Consider the following 20,692-nt stretch of genomic DNA (forward strand, 5'->3'; position numbering starts at 1 on the left):
TCAGATGTCACAATGTTTCCTGAAACTCAATATTTTCAAACCAAAGTCATCGTCTTCCCCCCTTACTCTGTCGATAACATTTCCCTCTCGCTCCTCTGTTCTTCAGGCCTGGTGTCTGGGTGTCCTCCTGGACTCTGGCTTTTCTGTGTTCCACCACATCCAGTCCTCCTCCCAAACCTGCCATTTCCACCTCCGCAGTAGTTCCAGGATCAGACCCTCTCACCCTGGAGGCTACTGAACTCTTCTCTCTAGATTACTGTAACCTGCTCCTCTCTGGTTTGTTCCTCTCCCCTCGCTCTACCTCTGCTGACCCCCTTTACCACAGGCTCCCTAACCATTCAGAATCAAATTCAAACTTCTCTCTCTTTCCAAGTTCTGAGCCTCGATTCCTCATACTCCCTTCCTATTCCTCCTGCTAATGGCTGCCACCTCCCTCTTCCGTGATCACCACTTCCCACTCTCACCTGCAGGATTTCTCCCGGACAGCTCCCAACCTCAGGAATGCCCTCCAACTCCCAAACTGTCATCCAACCTCCCAGCCTTCAAGCACTTCCTTAACCATTTGCCTGGCATGGTTGGGCTTTCCTTGACACGGCTGGACCTGATACGACCTGTCAGAATGCCCACTGCACCAGCCTCACAGTGTTCTACCGGCCCATCAACCTTTCTTACGTCCCTCAATATCTCAGGTGTATTATGCACACACAACCATAATTGGATCGTCAAAGACTGAGTTGCCTATAACGATGTAAAACCATGATCCATATACAGGCAAGAGGCACCCTGCTGATTACAAGCCCTCTCGCACAACAGGCTGGGGATCTCCAGACAGCTCAAGGCCGATACACATAGATTATGTATATAGGGATACAAAGTTATTCAGCTCACACCTTAGATGGGACACTGTTGGGTGAATCTATGATACCACAGCAGCAGGACGCCAGAGAATGTCCTGATCAGATCTAGTTTTGGGTATGTAAACCCATGGGGCAGCTGTGGGTGTGCTGTCTTTCTACAGCCCTTCCAGAGCCTACAGGAGCCCGATCTACACTTTGTAGCCCCCCACAGAAAAAGTTACATAAACCCAAGTGTGTGCGTATATAGTCAAGAGCATCAACAGCTGGAACAGGAGGGCCACCACGACCCATCTCAGCAGACAGTTAGTATTGCTGTGCCCCCATCAATGCGTAATCTCCAGCTACTCACCACTGTGCACATTTACAGGTCATATCATGGACACTAACACTGTCAGCAAGCTCACCTGGAGACCGGCGCTGTCCGCTTGTCCTTCTTTCATAATGTGGGAGATGTAGAGACCACAGTTAAACTCCAGACCACCTCTGACGCTGAGTCCGAGCCCATCAGGATGGGAGCGATCCAACTTCACTTCCCTCAGCTTTCTGTAGATTACATACATTACACATACAGTATGTCAGCCACCTGTGTCTCTCTATAGCAGACAGGGGACATGATAGTAACACATGGAGGAGACCACAATCCTAGATACATCCATAATGCCTTAAGTACAATCCTGAGTACATCCAGTACAGTCACATAATGACGTCCCAGGTCACAGTATAATAATAAGATCCAGACTTTTGTCAGGTGTGGATATTATTCCAGCCAGATAGTAAATGCCCAGGTCTATAATACACCCCCCCCCCCCTCCCTTCAAACATAGGTGATCACCCAATGCACTTGTATACAAAACACCTCCCACATTTCAACATTCCCATTACCTTGAGCGTTTTGGGGTGAGCTGATCATATTCCACCTGATGCTTTAGAGGAATGAGGGGGCGAATAGCATCAAAAAGGGGCAGTCGGGACGGGTCACTGATAACAAGTTTCAGATCACCCACAAAGACAGGGAGGTTCATGGACCTTTAAAACAGCAAATACAAACAACTATTAATTTTCCAGGATGACACCAATCCCACCAACTGTAGAATAACTCTGATTTTTCCGTCTGTAGAACAACATTATCAACGACACAGATTTCTCTGGCTCTAGAAATACATTACAGAAGGATAGAGAGCTCTACCGTTCTAGAACAACATTATGGTAGGACACGGATTGCTGCAGAAAATACTTTATAGAAAAATATAGATCTCTCCAGTTCTAGAATACAATATCTCCAGCTTTGGATTAACATTAAAACAATAAAATATTAGAAGGCATATCATCATCTCTAGAACAACATTATAGAACATAGATTCCCACTAACGTTATGGAAGGATACAGATCTCACAACCTTTAGAACAACATTATCGGACACAGATTTTGACAGCTCTAGAACAATATTATAGCAACATGAATTTCTCCAGCTGTACCAGAACATAACATGACAGGACAATGTTCTGTCTACTTCTAGAACCATATTATGGAAGGACGCTGATCTTTCCTGCTATAGAACACAGGGAGCGGATTACCTTTGCATACAGCCATATCTCTGCAAACGGGACATTGATGCATTGATATCTTTACCACGTGTACAGCTTTATAAGGAACCTCGATCATTGCTATACAGGAACCAGGGCTGCCAAGAGAAATCCTGGGCCCTGGTACAACAACTTTCTGGGCCCCCTGGAGGGGGTGTGACCACAGCATGCAGGGGGCATGGTAACACCTCTTTGGGGGCGTGTCTAGCACATGAGAAGCACCCACTCTCAGGAGCATGGCATGTCCCCCAGCTCGGGCAGTAGAGTGTCTGGCTGGGCCCTGGTACTTTTCAGGGGGCATGACCTAATCAGAGGAGGCGTGGGCCTGGGCCCCCCACTGGGCCCCTCCTTCAGACCTGGGCCCAGGTAATTTGTACCCTCTCCCCCCCCTCTCTCGCCGCCACTGACAGGAACCAACACAGTGGTAATTATATATAAAGTTCTGTGACTGCATGCTGTTATACTTACCAACTAATTAGTGCATGTGCTTATGAGAGCATAACAATTAGCGGAGTTTCCTCACCTAAACCCCACTGCGACGCCAGTGAAAGGGTTACTCATTTTTTGGAAGTGACTATTACCTGAATTATCACTAATATTATGCTAACTAATATTCATTTATATTTTGCCATCTTACCCAGCAATCAGTTGTCTACCGGTGACATGAATTATCTTTAAGCTTGCAAGCCCATATTATATTGTGTGTTTTAATTGTTAGATTTACTAATATGGGCCCTACACTCAGCGTAATCCGCCGCCGAGTTGCCCGACGGCAGATACGGCCGACCCGGTGGCGGGGGGGTTCTAGTCAGTGGCGGGGGGGGGGGGGGGGAGTGAAGTTTCTTCACTCCCCCTGTCACCCGGCTCCATAGCAGTGCAGGCAAATATGGACGAGATCGTCCATATTGGTTTGCATGCATAAGCGACGGGGCACCAGTGATGAACGAGCGTGGGGCCGCGCATCGTTCATCGCTGGTGCCTACACAGAACGATATGAACGGTATCTCATTCATTAATGAACGAGATCGTTCATATCTTTCAATAATATCGCGCAGTGCAGTGGCAAACGCAGGATATCTAGAGAGGGGTTTCCAAATGCAATCCACTATCTCCCACTCTGCGGAACATGGAATACACATAATATTTAACGTAAGTTGTCAGGAGAAGGTTAAACATACCAAAATAAATAAATACATACACAAACATAATAGAACCAGTAGTGCACTTTCTAAGCACACATTCTCCCACCTCATGGTAAGGCTCCTGTCTCTTCTTCCTGCTAGCTAAACTCTGGTCTAGTGCACTGATTGAGGCCTCAGAAGCAAAAGAAGCTTCTACCCCAGGACATGTGCATCAGCTTAAACTGCATGATGTGGTGGCAGCTCTAGTAATTGTATTATATACCATTGCAATTATCATAATTTGACCCACTTGCCAAGAAGAGGGGGGTTTCCAGGCAACCAGAAACCCCCCCTGCATTTGCCTATGCAGTGTGTAGTGCCCATTAGTGTCTGTAATAGTGTGACTTTTTTATTTATAAATAACTTTTTTATACTATTGAGCTTCACTGTGTTGGTTTCATTCTTAGTGGACAGAACAATCTGGTCTTATAACATCATAAATTCCTTGCTCCAAGCACAGTGATTTCTTCTATATTTCAGCAGGGCGCCTAATCATTTTAGATAAATACGCCCTGCCGTAATCATTGTGTCCTGATAAAAACAGCCTGTCTGTTACCATCCCCACCCGAGAGCCGCAGTGTCCCACAGGTGGGAAAAGCTGCTGTTTCCGACCACCGTCGTGTGAATAGATGACGTGCACATCTCCCAGATTTTAGAGGCTAGCAAAAACAGGAATGGAGTCCTGTTGGAGAAAGAGCTATATAAATAAAATTATTATTATTATTATTATTATTATTATTATTATTAGTATTATTAAATGCTATTCATAATGTTAGTACATAATCTAAAAATGCATGGAATACAGTGTATTTTCAAGTGGTTTTGAGTATGATATCATCCAGATGATGTCCTTCATTAATTTTGCACATTTGTAGTCGATTTCTGAAGTTGCGCATCACTTGGCGGCAGGTTATCTCTACAACTCCTGATGAAGCTCACTATCATTTGTCTGGCTACGTTACCAAGAAGAATTGTCGTTACTGGGCGGATAACAATCCTCATCAGCTTCATGAGAGGCCTCTACACAGCCACCGGGGCCATCCGAGAGCGGAGGTCTACAGACATCCACCAAGAAGTACTAAAGAACTGAAGGTTGCTGTGCGCCAGGAAATTACGATATCATATTCAAACCGATTGAAAATAAACTATGGGGGTCATTCCGACCGATTGCAGCGTGCTTTCGTTCGCACAGCTGCGACCGGGTCACTACTGTGCATGTGCCGGGGCAGTAAAGCGCACGCGCGTCGTTGCCCGGCGAGCAACGATGCTGACAGCGGAAAAAGCGGTCGCAGTGGCGATTGCTAGAAGATTGACTGCAGGAAGGTGTTCAGTCAACAGTCAACAGGTGAACAGTCAACTGACTGTTGGAGACCGTTTTCGGGGAGTGATAAGAAAAACGCAGGCGTGTCCAAGCGAACGGAGGGCGGATGTCTGACGTCAAAGCCAGCTACAGCATCGCAGGATCCGTCACACAGGGTAAGTATGTCCAGGGCTGGTCTTGTTTTGCGGGAAACTTTTTTTTAGCATAGCAGGGCTGCACAAGCGATCGCAGCCCTGTTATGCTAAAATACACTCCCCCATAGGCGGAGATTAGTTGACCACACCGGCAGCAAAAAGTTGCTTGGTGCGATCAACTCGGAATGAGGGCCTATATTCCGGGCATTTTTGTATTATGTACGAACATTTTGAATAGTATTTACCAGGCCTTTTTTGTTAACCTTTCTAATAATAATAATAAAAGTTGTTGTTTTTTTGCCTCACCCTGTATAATAACAGCTGTTACAGTCGTGCAACTTTACATTATACACCGGACTGCGTGCTGGACAAGAAGGTGTCCATTATATCACATTAGCCAATAACAAAACATGCTCCTTAATCGCTGCCATCAAATCGGGTTTTCGGGTTCATTTAACACAAACACACAGGAGACAAAGTAAGAACTTCTGTGGCCCTCTTGGTGCTTTACAAATCCTGACGTTTTCCACGTGAGACGTCCATGAGAATTACGGGGCATATAAAATGTACTTTTCTAGAGGGCAAATATCCATTTATATGAAGCCACAAAGGCTGCAGTCACTGGCTCTGTGTGAATAATTGAGAAGCTGATTCACGAGCCTCACTCGCGGCTTTATACAAAGAGAACAATTAGACAGCCTGAAACTGATGAGATCTGACAGCCACGGAACGAGAACAAAGAGCGTCTGGAAACTTGGAATCACTCGGCTGTCAATCATCCCACATCCCCCAGGAGAGATGGGGGAGGTGGAGCAGACCCCTGGCTTGTCATACACAGCCCCCAGATATGGTCACAGAGTCTTTATACAGTGATGAATAAATGCCATCAGCAGGACAGTGTTTAAGGATATCCCAATAATCAGAGTCTCTCCGATGTGCTTAGATAAGGAGATCTGTAAATCAGGATGGTTCCTGGTCATGTAGTATTTGCTCATATAAAGTTTCCTAGGTCACCCACCGCAGGCATCCTCTATCAGTATATAATACGTTCTATAGGGTATAATCTGGACATATAACATGTTCTATGGGGTGTAGTCAAGATGAATAACAGATATAATCAATATATAAGAATACTGGTCACCAATCATCAATATACAAAACATTACGCACACACAAAATACATCTATGTACAAAAATCTAATAAACTAATAGAAATCATATTTAAAGGACTGGATACTTACTGGTAATACATGCGCAGCACATCGTACAGGTAATCCTTTTCTGCCTCGTTGTCTATGCATTTCTCCACCTGAAACACACAAGTCTCTTAGTATAGCCACCACTCACATACCATTAATACAGTAAGTACACAGGGATCATTCTCCACACTGCTCCCTACCTGCCGGGGAGTGTACTGCTGAAAAAACACCTTCAGAAACCTTTTTGGCCATTCGTTAATATAACACATGTCCCCAGAGAGTGGCGAGATCTGCAGTGGATCAGACGCTGGGCTGTTGTGGCTTGCTGTCAGAGACTTTCCGGGCGAGTGTTCACACACCGGGATCAAGTTACCTCACTTGTCCCACAACGCTGGTCACAGCAGCGAGGGGCATTCGTTACCGCAGAGAGGAGGGACAAAATAACCAGGGGGCATTTTTGGGGCTTAGATATAGCTATTGCAACATAAGAAAGAAGATAGAGAGATATGAATAGAATACATTGCATTCCGTTCCCTGGAGAGAACCATTATATAATTCTCTCTTAAGAAGGAATCTGAAAATGTTCTCGGTAATATATTTCATGGAACTATATAATGTTACGGCTAGTTTGCGCCGTATGTTCATAAGAAAAAGGCATTTTATAATCGTTCTCCGATCACTAATACAATCTAGAAAAGAAAAACCACAGAAAGTTTATTTTATAAAAAGGGACAATTGTGGCGCTAACTAAACCACACCCACTTACTCATTGGCCTAATAAGAGATGAAGAAACGCGACATATTTATTTCACTCCCATTGTGTATTCCCATTATTTATTAACAGGTTTTTATGGGATGCAGTCGGGATCCCGGAGGTCAGAATGTCGACAGCGGAATCCCCAACGCTGGCGGTGAGTTTTGGGGAAAAGCACTAGGAGGAGGGCTAGGCTGTGGGAGGGGTGGGTTATGTTAAATCTGTTACTTATATTTCAATAAGAGTATTTAATGTAACCAGGACACGAAGTGTTGCATGCTTCTTTACTGGAGAAGAACAGGAAACTAAAGAACACAGAAATAGATTCATACACCAACTAATACAAATACAAAATAAGATCCGTTGTAACCTTCCACCAGAACACATATACAGCAATGGGAACTATATACACCACACTCCTCCCAACCTAGATAAATGCAGACATGAAAATGTTAGCACTAAGCAATGTATACGTTACCCCAGAAGGCTACAAATCAAGCCTTTGAGGTGCCTTACGAACTCTGTCTGGATGTCGATGTTTAACTCCCAGAGTGACTGGCTACTCCACAGAAATCACACTAGAAGGTTCAGGATCAGTTGTTACTAAGGGAACCTCATGCTCAGGTAACTCCATAACAGGTTGGGAACAGTCTCTGTATCAGTTCCAGAGGGGTATACATAAACCCCCACATCACTGGCTTGACAATGTCCAGCTGTCGTCGTACAGTCAGTTTGCCTCCCAGCCTCAATGATTTGATCAATGTGGCGACGCCACAATTCTCCTCCAACTTCAATCACGTACATCAGAGGGCCGGATTTGGAAGAAACTATTCCCGGTTGCCATTTGTCTCTTCTATAATCACGGACCAGAACCTCTTGGCCAATGTGGAAGAACCGAGTAGGTTTCTGATAAACTGATTGAAACCGTTTGTTATGTACCTTCCGCCTTACATCCGGTTTTATCAAGTCCCACTGAGACCATAAGTTCCGCTGCATAAATAGCACCGCAGGAGGCTGACCGGTAGTGGAGTGCTCAGTCCTACGATATATAAACAAGAAGTTGTAAATCTTGTGTTGCAAAGGAAGATGTTCATGGTGCATGGACTTGATAGCTTTTTTGAATGTTTGGACAAATCTCTCAGCCAAACCGTTAGTGGCTGGATGGTGTGGAGCTGATGTAAAATGTTTAATCCCATTGTCACTGCACACTTGCTCCGGTAGACCATCTCTAGCAAAGATGGTTCGCAGCACAGCAATTGTTTTCTCAGAAGTAGTGGATTACATCTTTTTCTCTGACGTCCTAGTGGATGCTGGGGACTCCGTAAGGACCACGGGGAATAGCGGGCTCCGCAGGAGACTGGGCACTCTAAAGAAAGATTTAGTACTATCTGGTGTGCACTGGCTCCTCCCTCTATGCCCCTCCTCCAGACCTCAGTTGGAATCTGTGCCCGGACAGAACTGGGTGCATTTTAGTGAGCTCTCCTGAGCTTGCTAATAAGAAAGTATTTTAGTTAGGTCTTTTATTTTCAGAGAGATCTGCTGGCAACAGACTCTCTGCTACGTGGGACTGAGGGGAGAGAAGCAAACCTACTAACTGCGGCTAGGTTGCGCTTCTTAGGCTACTGGACACCATTAGCTCCAGAGGGATCGAACACAGGACCTGACCTGGTCGTCCGTTCCCGGAGCCGCGCCGCCGTCCCCCTCGCAGAGCCAGAAGACAGAAGCCGGCAGAAGCGGAGAAGACATCGAAATCGGCGGCAGAAGACTCCTGTCTTCACATGAGGTAGCGCACAGCACTGCAGCTGTGCGCCATTGCGCCCACACTAACCCACACACTCCGGTCACTGTAGGGTGCAGGGCGCAGGGGGGGGGCGCCCTGGGCAGCAATTGTTACCTCCTGGCGAATGCTGCATATAGACAGTGGCACACTGTTATATGTATGAGCCCCCGCCATTTATTTTACACAAAATCGCGGGACAGAAGCCCGCCGCTGAGGGGGCTGGGCCTTCTTCCTCAGCACTCGCCAGCGCCATTTTCTCTCCACAGCTCCGCTGAGAGGAAGCTCCCCAGGCTCTCCCCTGCAGAATCACGGTAGAAGGGTAAAAAAGAGAAGGGGGGCACATAAATTTAGGCGCATAAATCATAATACAGCAGCTACTGGGTAAACACTAAGTTACTGTGTAATCCCTGGGTTATATAGCGCTGGGGTGTGTGCTGGCAGACTCTCTCTCTCTGTCTCTCCAAAAGGCCTTGTGGGGGTCCTGTCCTCATTTAGAGCGTCCCCTGTGTGTGTGGTGTGTCGGTACGCGTGTGTCGACATGTTTGACGAAGAGGGCTATGTGGAGGCAGAGCAAGTGCAGTTGACTGACGTGTCGCCGCTGACGGTGCCGACACCTGATTGGATGGATATGTGGAAGGTGTTAAATGATAATGTAAACGCCTTACATAAAAGGTTGGATAAAGCTGATACCTCGGGCCAGTCAGGGTCTCAACCCATGCCTGATCCTACAGCGCAGAGGCCCTCAGGGTCTCAAAAGCGCCCACTATCCAAAATGGTTGACACAGATGTCGACACGGATTCTGACTCCAGTGTCGATGACGATGATCCAAAACTGCAACCAAAAATGACAAAAGCTACATTACATGATTATAGCGATGAAGGATATTTTACACATATCAGAGCTAAACCCTGTCCCTGACAAGAGGATTTATATGTATGGGGAGAAAAAGCAAGAGGTGACTTTTCCCCCTTCACATGAGTTAAATGAGTTATGTGAAAGAGCGTGGGATTCCCCGGATAAGAAAGTCCTGATTTCCAAAAGGTTACTTATGGCGTACCCTTTCCCGCCAGAGGACAGGGTGCGCTGGGAATCCTCCCCTAGGGTAGATAAAGCTCTGACACGCTTATCTAAGAAGGTGGCCCTGCCGTCGCAGGAAACGGCCACCCTAAAGGATCCTGCAGATAGAAAGCAGGAAAGTATCCTGAAATCTGTTTATACACATTCAGGGACTCTACTGAGGCCGGCAATTGCGTCGGCGTGGATGTGTAGTGCTGTAGCAGCGTGGACAGATAATCTGTCTGAGGAAATGGATACCTTAGACAGGGATACCATTATGCTGACCCTGGGGCATATAAAAGACACTGTCCTATATATGAGGGATGCCCAGAGGGACACTTGCCTACTGGGCTCTAGAATTAATGCAATGTCAATTTCTGCCAGGAGGGTCCTGTGGACTCGGCAGTGGACAGGTGATGCCGACTCCAAAAAACACATGGAGGTGTTACCTTACAAGGGTGAGGAATTGTTTGGGGATGGCCTCACGGACCTGGTTTCCACAGCTACTGCTGGGAAGTCAAACTTTTTGCCATATATTCCCTCACAACCGAAGAAAGCACCGTATTACCAAATGCAGTCCTTTCGCGCACAAAGCAGCAAGAAGGTCAGAGGTGCTTCCTTTCTTGCTAGAGGCAGGGGCAGAGGAAAAAAGCTGCACCTTACAGCTAGTTCCCAGGAACAGAAGTCCTCCCCGGCTTCCACTAAATCCACCGCATGACGCAGGGGCTCCACGGGTGGAGCCAGGAGCGGTGGGGGCGCGTCTCCGACATTTCAGCCACCAGTGGGTTCGCTCACAGGTGGATCCCTGGGCTATACAGATTGTGTCTCAGGGATACAAGCTGGAATTCGAGGTGATGCCCCCTCAACGTTACCTAAAATCGGCCCTGCCAGCTTCCCCCATAGAAAGGGAAGTAGTGGTAGCGGCAATTCACAAGCTATTTCTCCAGCAGGTGGTGGTAAAGGTTCCCCTTCTTCAACAGGGGAAGGGATACTATTCCACAATGTTTGTGGTACCGAAACCGGACGGTTCGGTCAGACCTATATTAAATTTAAAGTCCCTGAACATTTATCTGAAAAGATTCAAGTTCAAGATGGAATCGCTCAGAGCGGTCATTGCAAGCCTGGAAGAGGGGGATTTTATGGTGTCTCTGGACATCAAGGATGCTTACTTGCATGTCCCCATTTATCCGCCTCATCAGGAGTACCTCAGATTTGTGGTACAGGACTGGCATTACCAATTCCAGACGTTGCCGTTTGGCCTGTCCACGGCACCGAGAATATTTACCGAGGTAATGGCAGAAATTATGGTGATCCTGAGAAAGCAAGGAGTCACAGTTATCCCATACTTGGATGATCTCCTCATAAAGGCGAGGTCGAGGGAGCAGTTGCAGATCAGCGTAGCGCACTCACAGGAAGTGTTGCAACAGCATGGCTGGATTCTGAATATCCCAAAGTCGCAGCTGATTCCTACGACGAGTCTGCCCTTTCTGGGCATGATTCTGGACACGGACCAGAAGAAGGTGTTTCTCCCGACGGAGAAGGCTCAAGAGCTTGTGACTGTAGTCAGAGACCTCTTAAAACCGAAACAGGTGACGGTGCATCACTGCACGCGAGTCCTGGGAAAGATGGTGGCATCGTATGAAGCCATTCCCTTCGGCAGGTTCCATGCGAGGATCTTTCAATGGTATCTGTAGGACAAATGGTCCAGATCGCATCTTCAGATGCATCGGCTGATCACCCTGTCCCCCAGGGCCAGGGTGTCTCTTCTGTGGTGGCTACAGAGTGCTCACCTTCTCGAGGGCCGCAGATTCGGCATACAGGACTGGGTCCTGGTGACCAGGGATGCGAGCCTCCGAGGGTGGGGGGCAGTCACTCAGGGAAGAAACTTCCAAGGGTTGTGGTCAAGTCAGGAAACTTGTCTGCACATAAATATCCTGGAACTAAGGGCCATATTCAACGCCCTGAGTCAAGCGGAGCCCCTGCTTCGCAACCAGCCGGTGCTGATTCAATCAGACAACATCACCGCGGTGGCTCATGTAAACCGCCAGGGCGGCACAAGAAGCAGAGTCGCGATGGTGGAGGCCACCAGGATTCTTCGGTGGGCGGAGAATCACGTACAAGCACTGTCAGCAGTGTTCATTCCGGGGGTGGACAACTGGGAAGCAGACTTCCTTCACCCGGGAGAGTGGGGACTTCATCACGAAGTCTTCATTCAGATTGCAAATCGATGGGAACTGCCACAGGTAGACATGATGGCGTCCCGTCTCAACAAAAAGCTGCAACGGTATTGCGCCAGTTCAAGAGACCCTCAAGCGATAGCTGTGGACGCCCTGGTAACACCGTGGGTGTTCCAGTCGGTTTATGTGTTCCCTCCTCTTCTTCTCATACCCAAGGTACTGAGAATCGTAAGAAGAAGAGAAGTGAGAATACTCATTGTTCCGGATTGGCCAAGAAGGCCTTGGTACCCGGAACTGCAAGAAATGCTCACAGAGGACCCATGGCCGCTGCCTCTCAGACAGGACCTGTTGCAACAGGGGCCCTGCCTGTTCCAAGACTTACTGCGGCTGCGTTTGACGGCATGGCGGTTGAACGCCGGATCCTAGCGGAAAAAGGCATTCCGGAGGAAGTTATTCCTACGCTGATAAAGGCTAGGAAGGACGTGACAGCAAAGCATTATCACCGCATATGGCGAAAATATGTTGCTTGGTGTGAGGCCAGGAAGGCCCCTACAGAGGAATTCCAACTGGGCAGATTTCTGCACTTTCTACAGTCTGGAGTGACTATGGGCTTGAAGTTGGGATCCATAAAGATCCAGATTTCGGCCCTATCCATTTTCTTTCAAAAGGAACTGGCGTCTCTTCCTGAAGTTCAGACGTTTGTTAAGGGAGTGCTACATATTCAGCCCCCTTTTGTGCCACCAGTGGCACCTTGGGATCTCAACGTGGTGTTGGGTTTCCTAAAATCCCACTGGTTTGAACCACTTAAGACCGTGGAGCTAAAGTATCTCACGTGGAAGGTGGTCATGCTATTGGCATTAGCTTCGGCTAGGCGTGTGTCAGAATTGGCGGCTTTGTCATGTAAAAGCCCCTATCTGGTTTTTCATATGGACAGGGCAGAATTGCGGACTCGTACCCAATTTCTGCCAAAGGTGGTGTCATCTTTTCATTTGAACCAACCTAATGTAGTGCCTGCGGCTACTCGTGACTTGGAGGATTCCAGGTTACTAGATGTAGTCAGGGCTTTGAAGATTTATGTAGCCCGAACGGCTGGAGTCAGGAAAACTGACTCGCTGTTTATCCTATATGCCCCCAACAAGTTGGGTGCTCCTGCTTCAAAGCAAACCATTGCCCGCTGGATCTGTAACACGATTCAGCAGGCTCATTCTGCGGCTGGATTGCCGCATCCAAAATCAGTGAAAGCCCATTCCACAAGGAAGGTGGGCTCTTCTTGGGCGGCTGCCCGAGGGGTCTCGGCATTACAGCTTTGCCGAGCTGCTACTTGGTCGGGTTCAAACACATTTGCAAAAATTCTACAAGTTTGATACCCTGGCTGAGGAGGACCTTGAGTTTGCCCATTCGGTGCTGCAGAGTCATCCGCACTCTCCCGCCCGTTTGGGAGCTTTGGTATAATCCCCATGGTCCTTACGGAGTCCCCAGCATCCACTAGGAAGTCAGAGAAAATAAGAATTTACTTACCGATAATTCTATTTCTCGTAGTCCGTAGTGGATGCTGGGAACTCCGTAAGGACCATGGGGAATAGCGGCTCCGCAGGAGACTGGGCACAAAAGTAAAAGCTTTAGGACTACCTGGTGTGCACTGGCTCCTCCCCCCATGACCCTCCTCCAAGCCTCAGTTAGGATACTGTGCCCGGACGAGCGTACACAATAAGGAAGGATTTTGAATCCCGGGTAAGACTCATACCAGCCACACCAATCACACCGTACAACCTGTGATCTGAACCCAGTTAACAGCATGATAACAGAGGAGCCTCTGAAAAGATGGCTCACAACAATAATAACCCGATTTTTGTAACAATAACTATGTACAAGTATTGCAGACAATCCGCACTTGGGATGGGCGCCCAGCATCCACTACGGACTACGAGAAATAGAATTATCGGTAAGTAAATTCTTATTTTCTCTGACGTCCTAGTGGATGCTGGGAACTCCGTAAGGACCATGGGGATTATACCAAAGCTCCCAAACGGGCGGGAGAGTGCGGATGACTCTGCAGCACCGAATGAGAGAACTCCAGGTCCTCCTCAGCCAGGGTATCAAATTTGTAGAATTTAGCAAACGTGTTTGCCCCTGACCAAGTAGCTGCTCGGCAAAGTTGTAAAGCAGAGACCCCCTCGGGCAGCCGCCCAAGATGAGCCCACTTTCCTTGTGGAATGGGCTTTTACAGATTTTGGCTGTGGCAGGCCTGCCACAGAATGTGCAAGCTGAATTGTACTACAAATCCAACGAGCAATAGTCTTCTTAGAAGCAGGAGCACCCAGCTTGTTGGGTGCATACAGGATAAACAGCGAGTCAGATTTTCTGACTCCAGCCGTCCTGGAAACATATATTTTCAGGGCCCTGACTACGTCCAGCAACTTGGAGTCCTCCAAGTCCCTAGTAGCCGCAGGTACCACAATAGGCTGGTTCAAGTGAAACGCTGAAACCACCTTAGGGAGAAATTGAGGACGAGTCCTCAATTCTGCCCTGTCCGTATGATAAATTAGGTAAGGGCTTTTATAGGATAAAGCCGCCAATTCTGAGACACGCCTGGCTGAAGCCAGGGCTAACAGCATTACCACTTTCCATGTGAGATATTTTAAGTCCACAGTGGTGAGTGGTTCAAACCAATGTGATTTTAGGAACCCCAAAACTACATTGAGATCCCAAGGTGCCACTGGAGGCACAAAAGGCGGCTGTATATGCAGTACCCCCTTGACAAACGTCTGAACTTCAGGAACTGAAGCCAGTTCTTTCTGGAAGAAAATCGACAGGGCCGAAATTTGAACCTTAATGGACCCTAATTTTAGGCCCATAGACAGTCCTGTTTGCAGGAAATGCAGGAAACGACCCAGTTGAAATTCCTCTGTAGGGGCCTTCCTGGCCTCACACCACGCAACATATTTACGCCAAATACGGTGATAATGTTGCACGGTTACATCCTTCCTGGCTTTGATCAGGGTAGGGATGACTTCATCCGGAATGCCTTTTTCCTTCAGGATCCGGCGTTCAACCGCCATGCCGTCAAACGCAGCCGCGGTAAGTCTTGGAACAGACAGGGTCCCTGCTGGAGCAGGTCCTTTCTTAGAGGTAGAGGCCACGGGTCCTCCGTGAGCATCTCTTGAAGTTCCGGGTACCAAGTCCTTCTTGGCCAATCCGGAGCCACGAGTATAGTCCTTACTCCTCTCCTTCTTATGATTCTCAGTACCTTGGGTATGAGAGGCAGAGGAGGGAACACATACACTGACTGGTACACCCACGGTGTTACCAGAGCGTCCACAGCTATTGCCTGAGGGTCCCTTGACCTGGAGCAATATCTGTCTAGTTTTTTGTTGAGGCGGGACGCCATCATGTCCACCTTTGGTTTTTCCCAACGGTTCACAATCATGTGGAAGACTTCTGGGTGAAGTCCCCACTCCCCCGGGTGGAGGTCGTGTCTGCTGGGGAAGTCTGCTTCCCAGTTGTCCACTCCCGGAATGAACACTGCTGACAGTGCTATCACATGATTTTCCGCCCAGCGAAGAATCCTTGCAACTTCTGCCATTGCCCTCCTGCTTCTTGTGCCGCCCTGTCTGTTTACGTGGGCGACTGCCGTGATGTTGTCCGACTGGATCAACACCGGCTGACCCTGAAGCAGAGGCCTTGCTTGACTTAGTGCATTGTAAATGGCCCTTAGTTCCAGGATATTTATGTGAAATGACGTTTCCATGCTTGACCACAAGCCCTGGAAATTTTTTCCCTGTGTGACTGCTCCCCAGCCTCTCAGGCTGGCATCCGTGGTCACCAGGACCCAGTCCTGAATGCCGAATCTGCGGCCCTCTAGAAGATGAGCACTCTGCAACCACCACAGGAGAGACACCCTTGTCCTTGGAGACAGGGTTATCCGCTGATGCATCTGAAGATGCGATCCGGACCATTTGTCCAGCAGATCCCACTGAAAAGTTCTTGCGTGGAATCTGCCGAATGGAATCGCTTCGTAAGAAGCCACCATTTTTCCCAGGACCCTTGTGCATTGATGCACTGACACTTGGCCTGGTTTTAGGAGGTTCCTGACTAGCTCGGATAACTCCCTGGCTTTCTCCTCCGGGAGAAACACCTTTTTCTGTACTGTGTCCAGAATCATCCCTAGGAACAGCAGACGTGTCCGTCGGAATCAGCTGCGATTTTGGAATATTTAGAATCCACCCGTGCTGTCGTAGTACTACTTGAGATAGTGCTACTCCGACCTCTAACTGTTCCCTGGACCTTGCCCTTATCAGGAGATCGTCCAAGTAAGGGATAATTAAGACGCCTTTTCTTCGAAGAAGAATCATCATTTCGGCCATTACCTTGGTAAAGACCCGGGGTGCCGTGGACAATCCAAACGGCAGCGTCTGAAACTGATAGTGACAGTTCTGTACCACAAACCTGAGGTACCCTTGGTGAGAAGGGCAAATTGGGACATGAAGGTAAGCATCCTTGATGTCCAGAGACACCATATAGTCCCCTTCTTCCAGGTTCGCTATCACTGCTCTGAGTGACTCCATCTTGAATTTGAACCTTTGTATGTAAGTGTTCAAGGATTTCAGATTTAAAATAGGTCTCACCAAGCCGTCCGGCTTCGGTACCACAAACAGCGTGGAATAATACCCCTTTCCGTGTTGTAGGAGGGGTACCTTGATTATCACCTGCTGGGAATACAGCTTGTGAATGGCTTCCAATACCGCCTCCCTGTCGGAGGGAGACGTTGGTAAAGCAGACTTCAGGAACCGGCGAGGGGGAGACGTCTCGAATTCCAATTTGTACCCCTGAGATACTACCTGCAGGATCCAGGGGTCCACTTGCGAGTGAGCCCACTGCGCGCTGAAATTCTTGAGACGACCCCCCACCGTACCTGAGTCCGCTTGTAAGGCCCCAGCGTCATGCTGAGGACTTGGCAGAAGCGGGGGAGGGCTGTTCCTGGGAAGAGGCTGCCTCCTGCAGTCTTTTTCCCCTTCCTCTGCTCGGCAGATATGAGTGGCCTTTTGCCCGTTTGCCCTTATGGGGACGAAAGGACTGAGCCTGAAAAGACGGTGTCTTTTTCTGCTGAGAGGTGACCTGGGGTAAAAAGGTGGATTTCCCAGCCGTTGCCGTGGCCACCAGGTCCGATAGACCGACCCCAAATAACTCCTCCCCTTTATACGGCAATACTTCCATATGCCGTTTGGAATCCGCATCACCTGACCACTGTCGCGTCCATAACCCTCTGGCAGAAATGGACAGCGCACTTACTCTTGATGCCAGAGTGCAAATATCCCTCTGTGCATCTCGCATATATAGAAATGTATCCTTTAAATGCTCTATAGTCAATAATATACTGTCCCTGTCCAGGGTATCAATATTTTCAGTCAGGGAATCCGACCAAGCCACCCCAGCACTGCACATCCAGGCTGAGGCGATTGCTGGTCGCAGTATAACACCAGTATGTGTGTATATACTTTTTAGGATATTTTCCAGCTTCCTATCAGCTGGCTCCTTGAGGGCGGCCGTATCAGGAGACGGTAACGCCACTTGTTTTGATAAGCGTGTGAGCGCCTTATCTACCCTAGGGGGTGTTTCCCAACGCGCCCTAACCTCTGGCGGGAAAGGGTATAATGCCAATAATTTTTTAGAAATTAGCAGTTTATCGGGGGAAACCCACGCTTCATCACACACCTCATTTAATTCATCTGATTCAGGAAAAACTACGGGTAGTTTTTTCACACCCCACATAATACCCTTTTTTGTGGTACTTGTAGTATCAGAAATGTTCAAAACCTCCTTCATTGCCGTGATCATGTAACGTGTGGCCCTACTGGAAAACACGTTTGTTTCCTCACCGTCGACACTGGAGTCAGTGTCCGTGTCTGGGTCTGTGTCGACCATGTGAGGTAACGGGCGCTTTAGAGCCCCTAACGGTGTTTGAGACGCCTGGACAGGTACTAACTGATTTGCCAGCTGTCTCATGTCGTCAACAGTCTTTTGTAAAGTGCTGACGCTATCACGTACTTCCTTCCATAAGACCATCCAGTCAGGTGTCGACTCCCTAGGGGGTGACACCACTATTACAGGCAATTGCTCCGCCTCCATACCATTTTCCTCCTCATACATGTCGACACAACGTACCGACACACAGCACACACACAGGGAATGCTCTGATAGAGGACAGGATCCCACTAGCCCTTTGGGGAGACAGAGGGAGAGTTTGCCAGCACACACCAGAGCGCTATATATATATACAGGGATAACCTTATATAAGTGTTTTTCCCTTATATAGCTGCTGTATTGATTAATCTGCCAAATTAGTGCCCCCCCTCTCTTGTTTTACCCTGTTTCTGTAGTGCAGGACTGCAGGGGAGAGTCAGGGAGACGTCCTTCCAGCGGAGCTGTGAGGGAAAATGGCGCTTGTGTGCTGAGGAGATAGGCTCCGCCCCCTTCTCGGCGGCCTTTCTCCCGCTTTTTTAAGGAAAAACTGGCAGGGGTTAAATGCATCCATATAGCCCAGGAGCTATATGTGATGTATTTTTCGCCATCTAAGGTGTTTTTATTGCGTCTCAGGGCGCCCCCCCCCCCCAGCGCCCTGCACCCTCAGTGACCGGAGTGTGAAGTGTGCTGAGAGCAATGGCGCACAGCTGCGGTGCTGTGCGCTACCTTATTGAAGACAGGACGTCTTCTGCCGCCGATTTCCCGGACCTCTTCTGTCTTCTGGCTCTGTAAGGGGGCCGGCGGCGCGGCTCTGGGACCCATCCATGGCTGGGCCTGTGATCGTCCCTCTGGAGCTAATGTCCAGTAGCCTAAGAAGCGCAATCCACTCTGCACGCAGGTGAGTTCGCTTCTTCTCCCCTTAGTCCCTCGGTGCAGTGAACCTGTTGCCAGCAGGACTCACTGAAAATAAAAAACCTATACTTAAACTTTTTCACTAAGCAGCTCAGGAGAGCCACCTAGTGTGCACCCTTCTCGTTCGGGCACAAAAATCTAACTGAGGCTTGGAGGAGGGTCATGGGGGGAGGAGCCAGTGCACACCAGGTAGTCCTAAAGCTTTTACTTTTGTGCCCAGTCTCCTGCGGAGCCGCTATTCCCCATGGTCCTTACGGAGTTCCCAGCATCCACTAGGACGTCAGAGAAAATAAGATTTTACTTACCGGTAAATCTATTTCTTGTAGTCCGTAGTGGATGCTGGGCACCCGTCCCAAGTGCGGACTTTCTGCAATACGTGTACATAGTTATTGCTTAATAATGGGTTATGTTATGTTGGCATCCATTGTTGATGCCCTGTTGTTGTTCATACTGTTGACTGGATAAGTGTATCACAAGTTATACGGTGTGATTGGTGTGGCTGGTATGAGTCTTACCCGAGATTCCAAAATCCTTTCCTTATAATGTCTGCTCTTCCGGGCACAGTTTCCTTAACTGAGGTCTGGAGGAGGGGCATAGAGGGAGGAGCCAGTGCACACCAGATAGTACTAAATCTTTCTTTAGAGTGCCCAGTCTCCTGCGGAGCCCGCTATTCCCCATGGTCCTTACGGAGTCCCCAGCATCCACTACGGACTACGAGAAATAGATTTACCGGTAAGTAAAATCTTATTATTACCTCTGGCCATTTTGAATGAGCGTCCACTGCAATAAGAAACATACAATCCATGAATGGACCAGCAAAGTCAATATGTACCCGCTGCCATGGAGGTGAAGGCCATTCCCAGGGGTGTAACGGGGCTAAAGGTGGTGCATTTTTAACTCTTTGACATCCTTCACACCCTTTTGTCAAAGTTTAAATTTGACCATCGATTCCTGGCCACCACACATAGCTTCTAGCAAGATTCTTCATTTTTACTGTGCCTAGGTGACCCTCATGTAAATTTTCCAAAACTCTGTTTCGCAGTTTAGGTGGTATTACCACTCGTGACCCACACAATAGAGTTCCTTGACAGACAGAAAGCTGATCTCTCCTGCCCGAAACCCCATAATATTGAGCATCACCATGTTTAGGCCAACCTTTGAGAGTGAAGGCCATTACTTTTGATAGTACCGGGTCTTTCCTTGTTTCCCGATTGATCGTGGCATTGGTAATAGGTAGCTGTTCCATCAACATATTGTGATACACTTCCAGGGGGTCTCCATCCCTGTCCTCCTCACTTTGGGGCAAGGGAGAACGCGATAGACCATCAGCGTTGCCATGTAGTTTTGTTCCTTTAAACTCAATGTCGTATGTATGAGCACCCAGGAATAATGACCAACGTTGAAGCCGAGCTGCAGTCATGGCTGGGACTCCCTTGTGGGGGTTAAAAATTGATACCAGTGGTTGATGATCCGTAATTAATGTAAACCTTTGCCCATACAAAAATTGATGACATTTCTTCACTCCCCATACTAAACTTAAGGCCTCTCGGTCAATTTGCGCATAATTCTTCTCTGCCACTGTCAAACACCGTGAAGCAAACGCTATTGGCTGCTCGCTACCATCTCTCAGTTGATGTGATAACACTGCTCCAATGCCGTACGGTGACGCATCACATGCCAGCCTGATGGGTAGTTTCAGAACAAAATGAGTAAGGACTTTATCAGATGTAATCAATCTTTGTTGCTGAGAATGCTTTCTCAGAGTCTTTTGTCCAC

At 48.2% G+C, this 20,692-nt stretch overlaps 1 protein-coding gene across 8 annotated transcripts in view; it reads right to left on the bottom strand.

Annotated features, from left to right (window-relative positions):
• The window catches only part of USH1C (USH1 protein network component harmonin), a 193,797-nt gene that overhangs the window by 131,785 nt on the left and 41,320 nt on the right, over window positions 1-20,692 (bottom strand). Inside the window, exons 1-4 of one of the 8 annotated variants that reach the window (XM_063944095.1) lie at window positions 6,476-6,656; window positions 6,318-6,385; window positions 1,740-1,883; window positions 1,262-1,400 (exon numbers count right to left, since the gene is read on the bottom strand). In XM_063944095.1, the coding sequence (XP_063800165.1) occupies window positions 1,262-1,400; window positions 1,740-1,883; window positions 6,318-6,385; window positions 6,476-6,544 (420 nt within the window). In that variant the 5' untranslated portion in view covers window positions 6,545-6,656. Of the gene's footprint in view, window positions 1-1,261; window positions 1,401-1,739; window positions 1,884-6,317; window positions 6,386-6,475; window positions 6,666-20,692 lie in introns of those variants that run through there. The other 7 variants (XM_063944097.1, XM_063944098.1, XM_063944099.1 and 4 more) reach the window with 7 other exon arrangements.

Source organism: Pseudophryne corroboree, chromosome 11 (assembly GCF_028390025.1).
Source record: "Pseudophryne corroboree isolate aPseCor3 chromosome 11, aPseCor3.hap2, whole genome shotgun sequence".
Taxonomy (NCBI): domain Eukaryota; kingdom Metazoa; phylum Chordata; class Amphibia; order Anura; family Myobatrachidae; genus Pseudophryne; species Pseudophryne corroboree.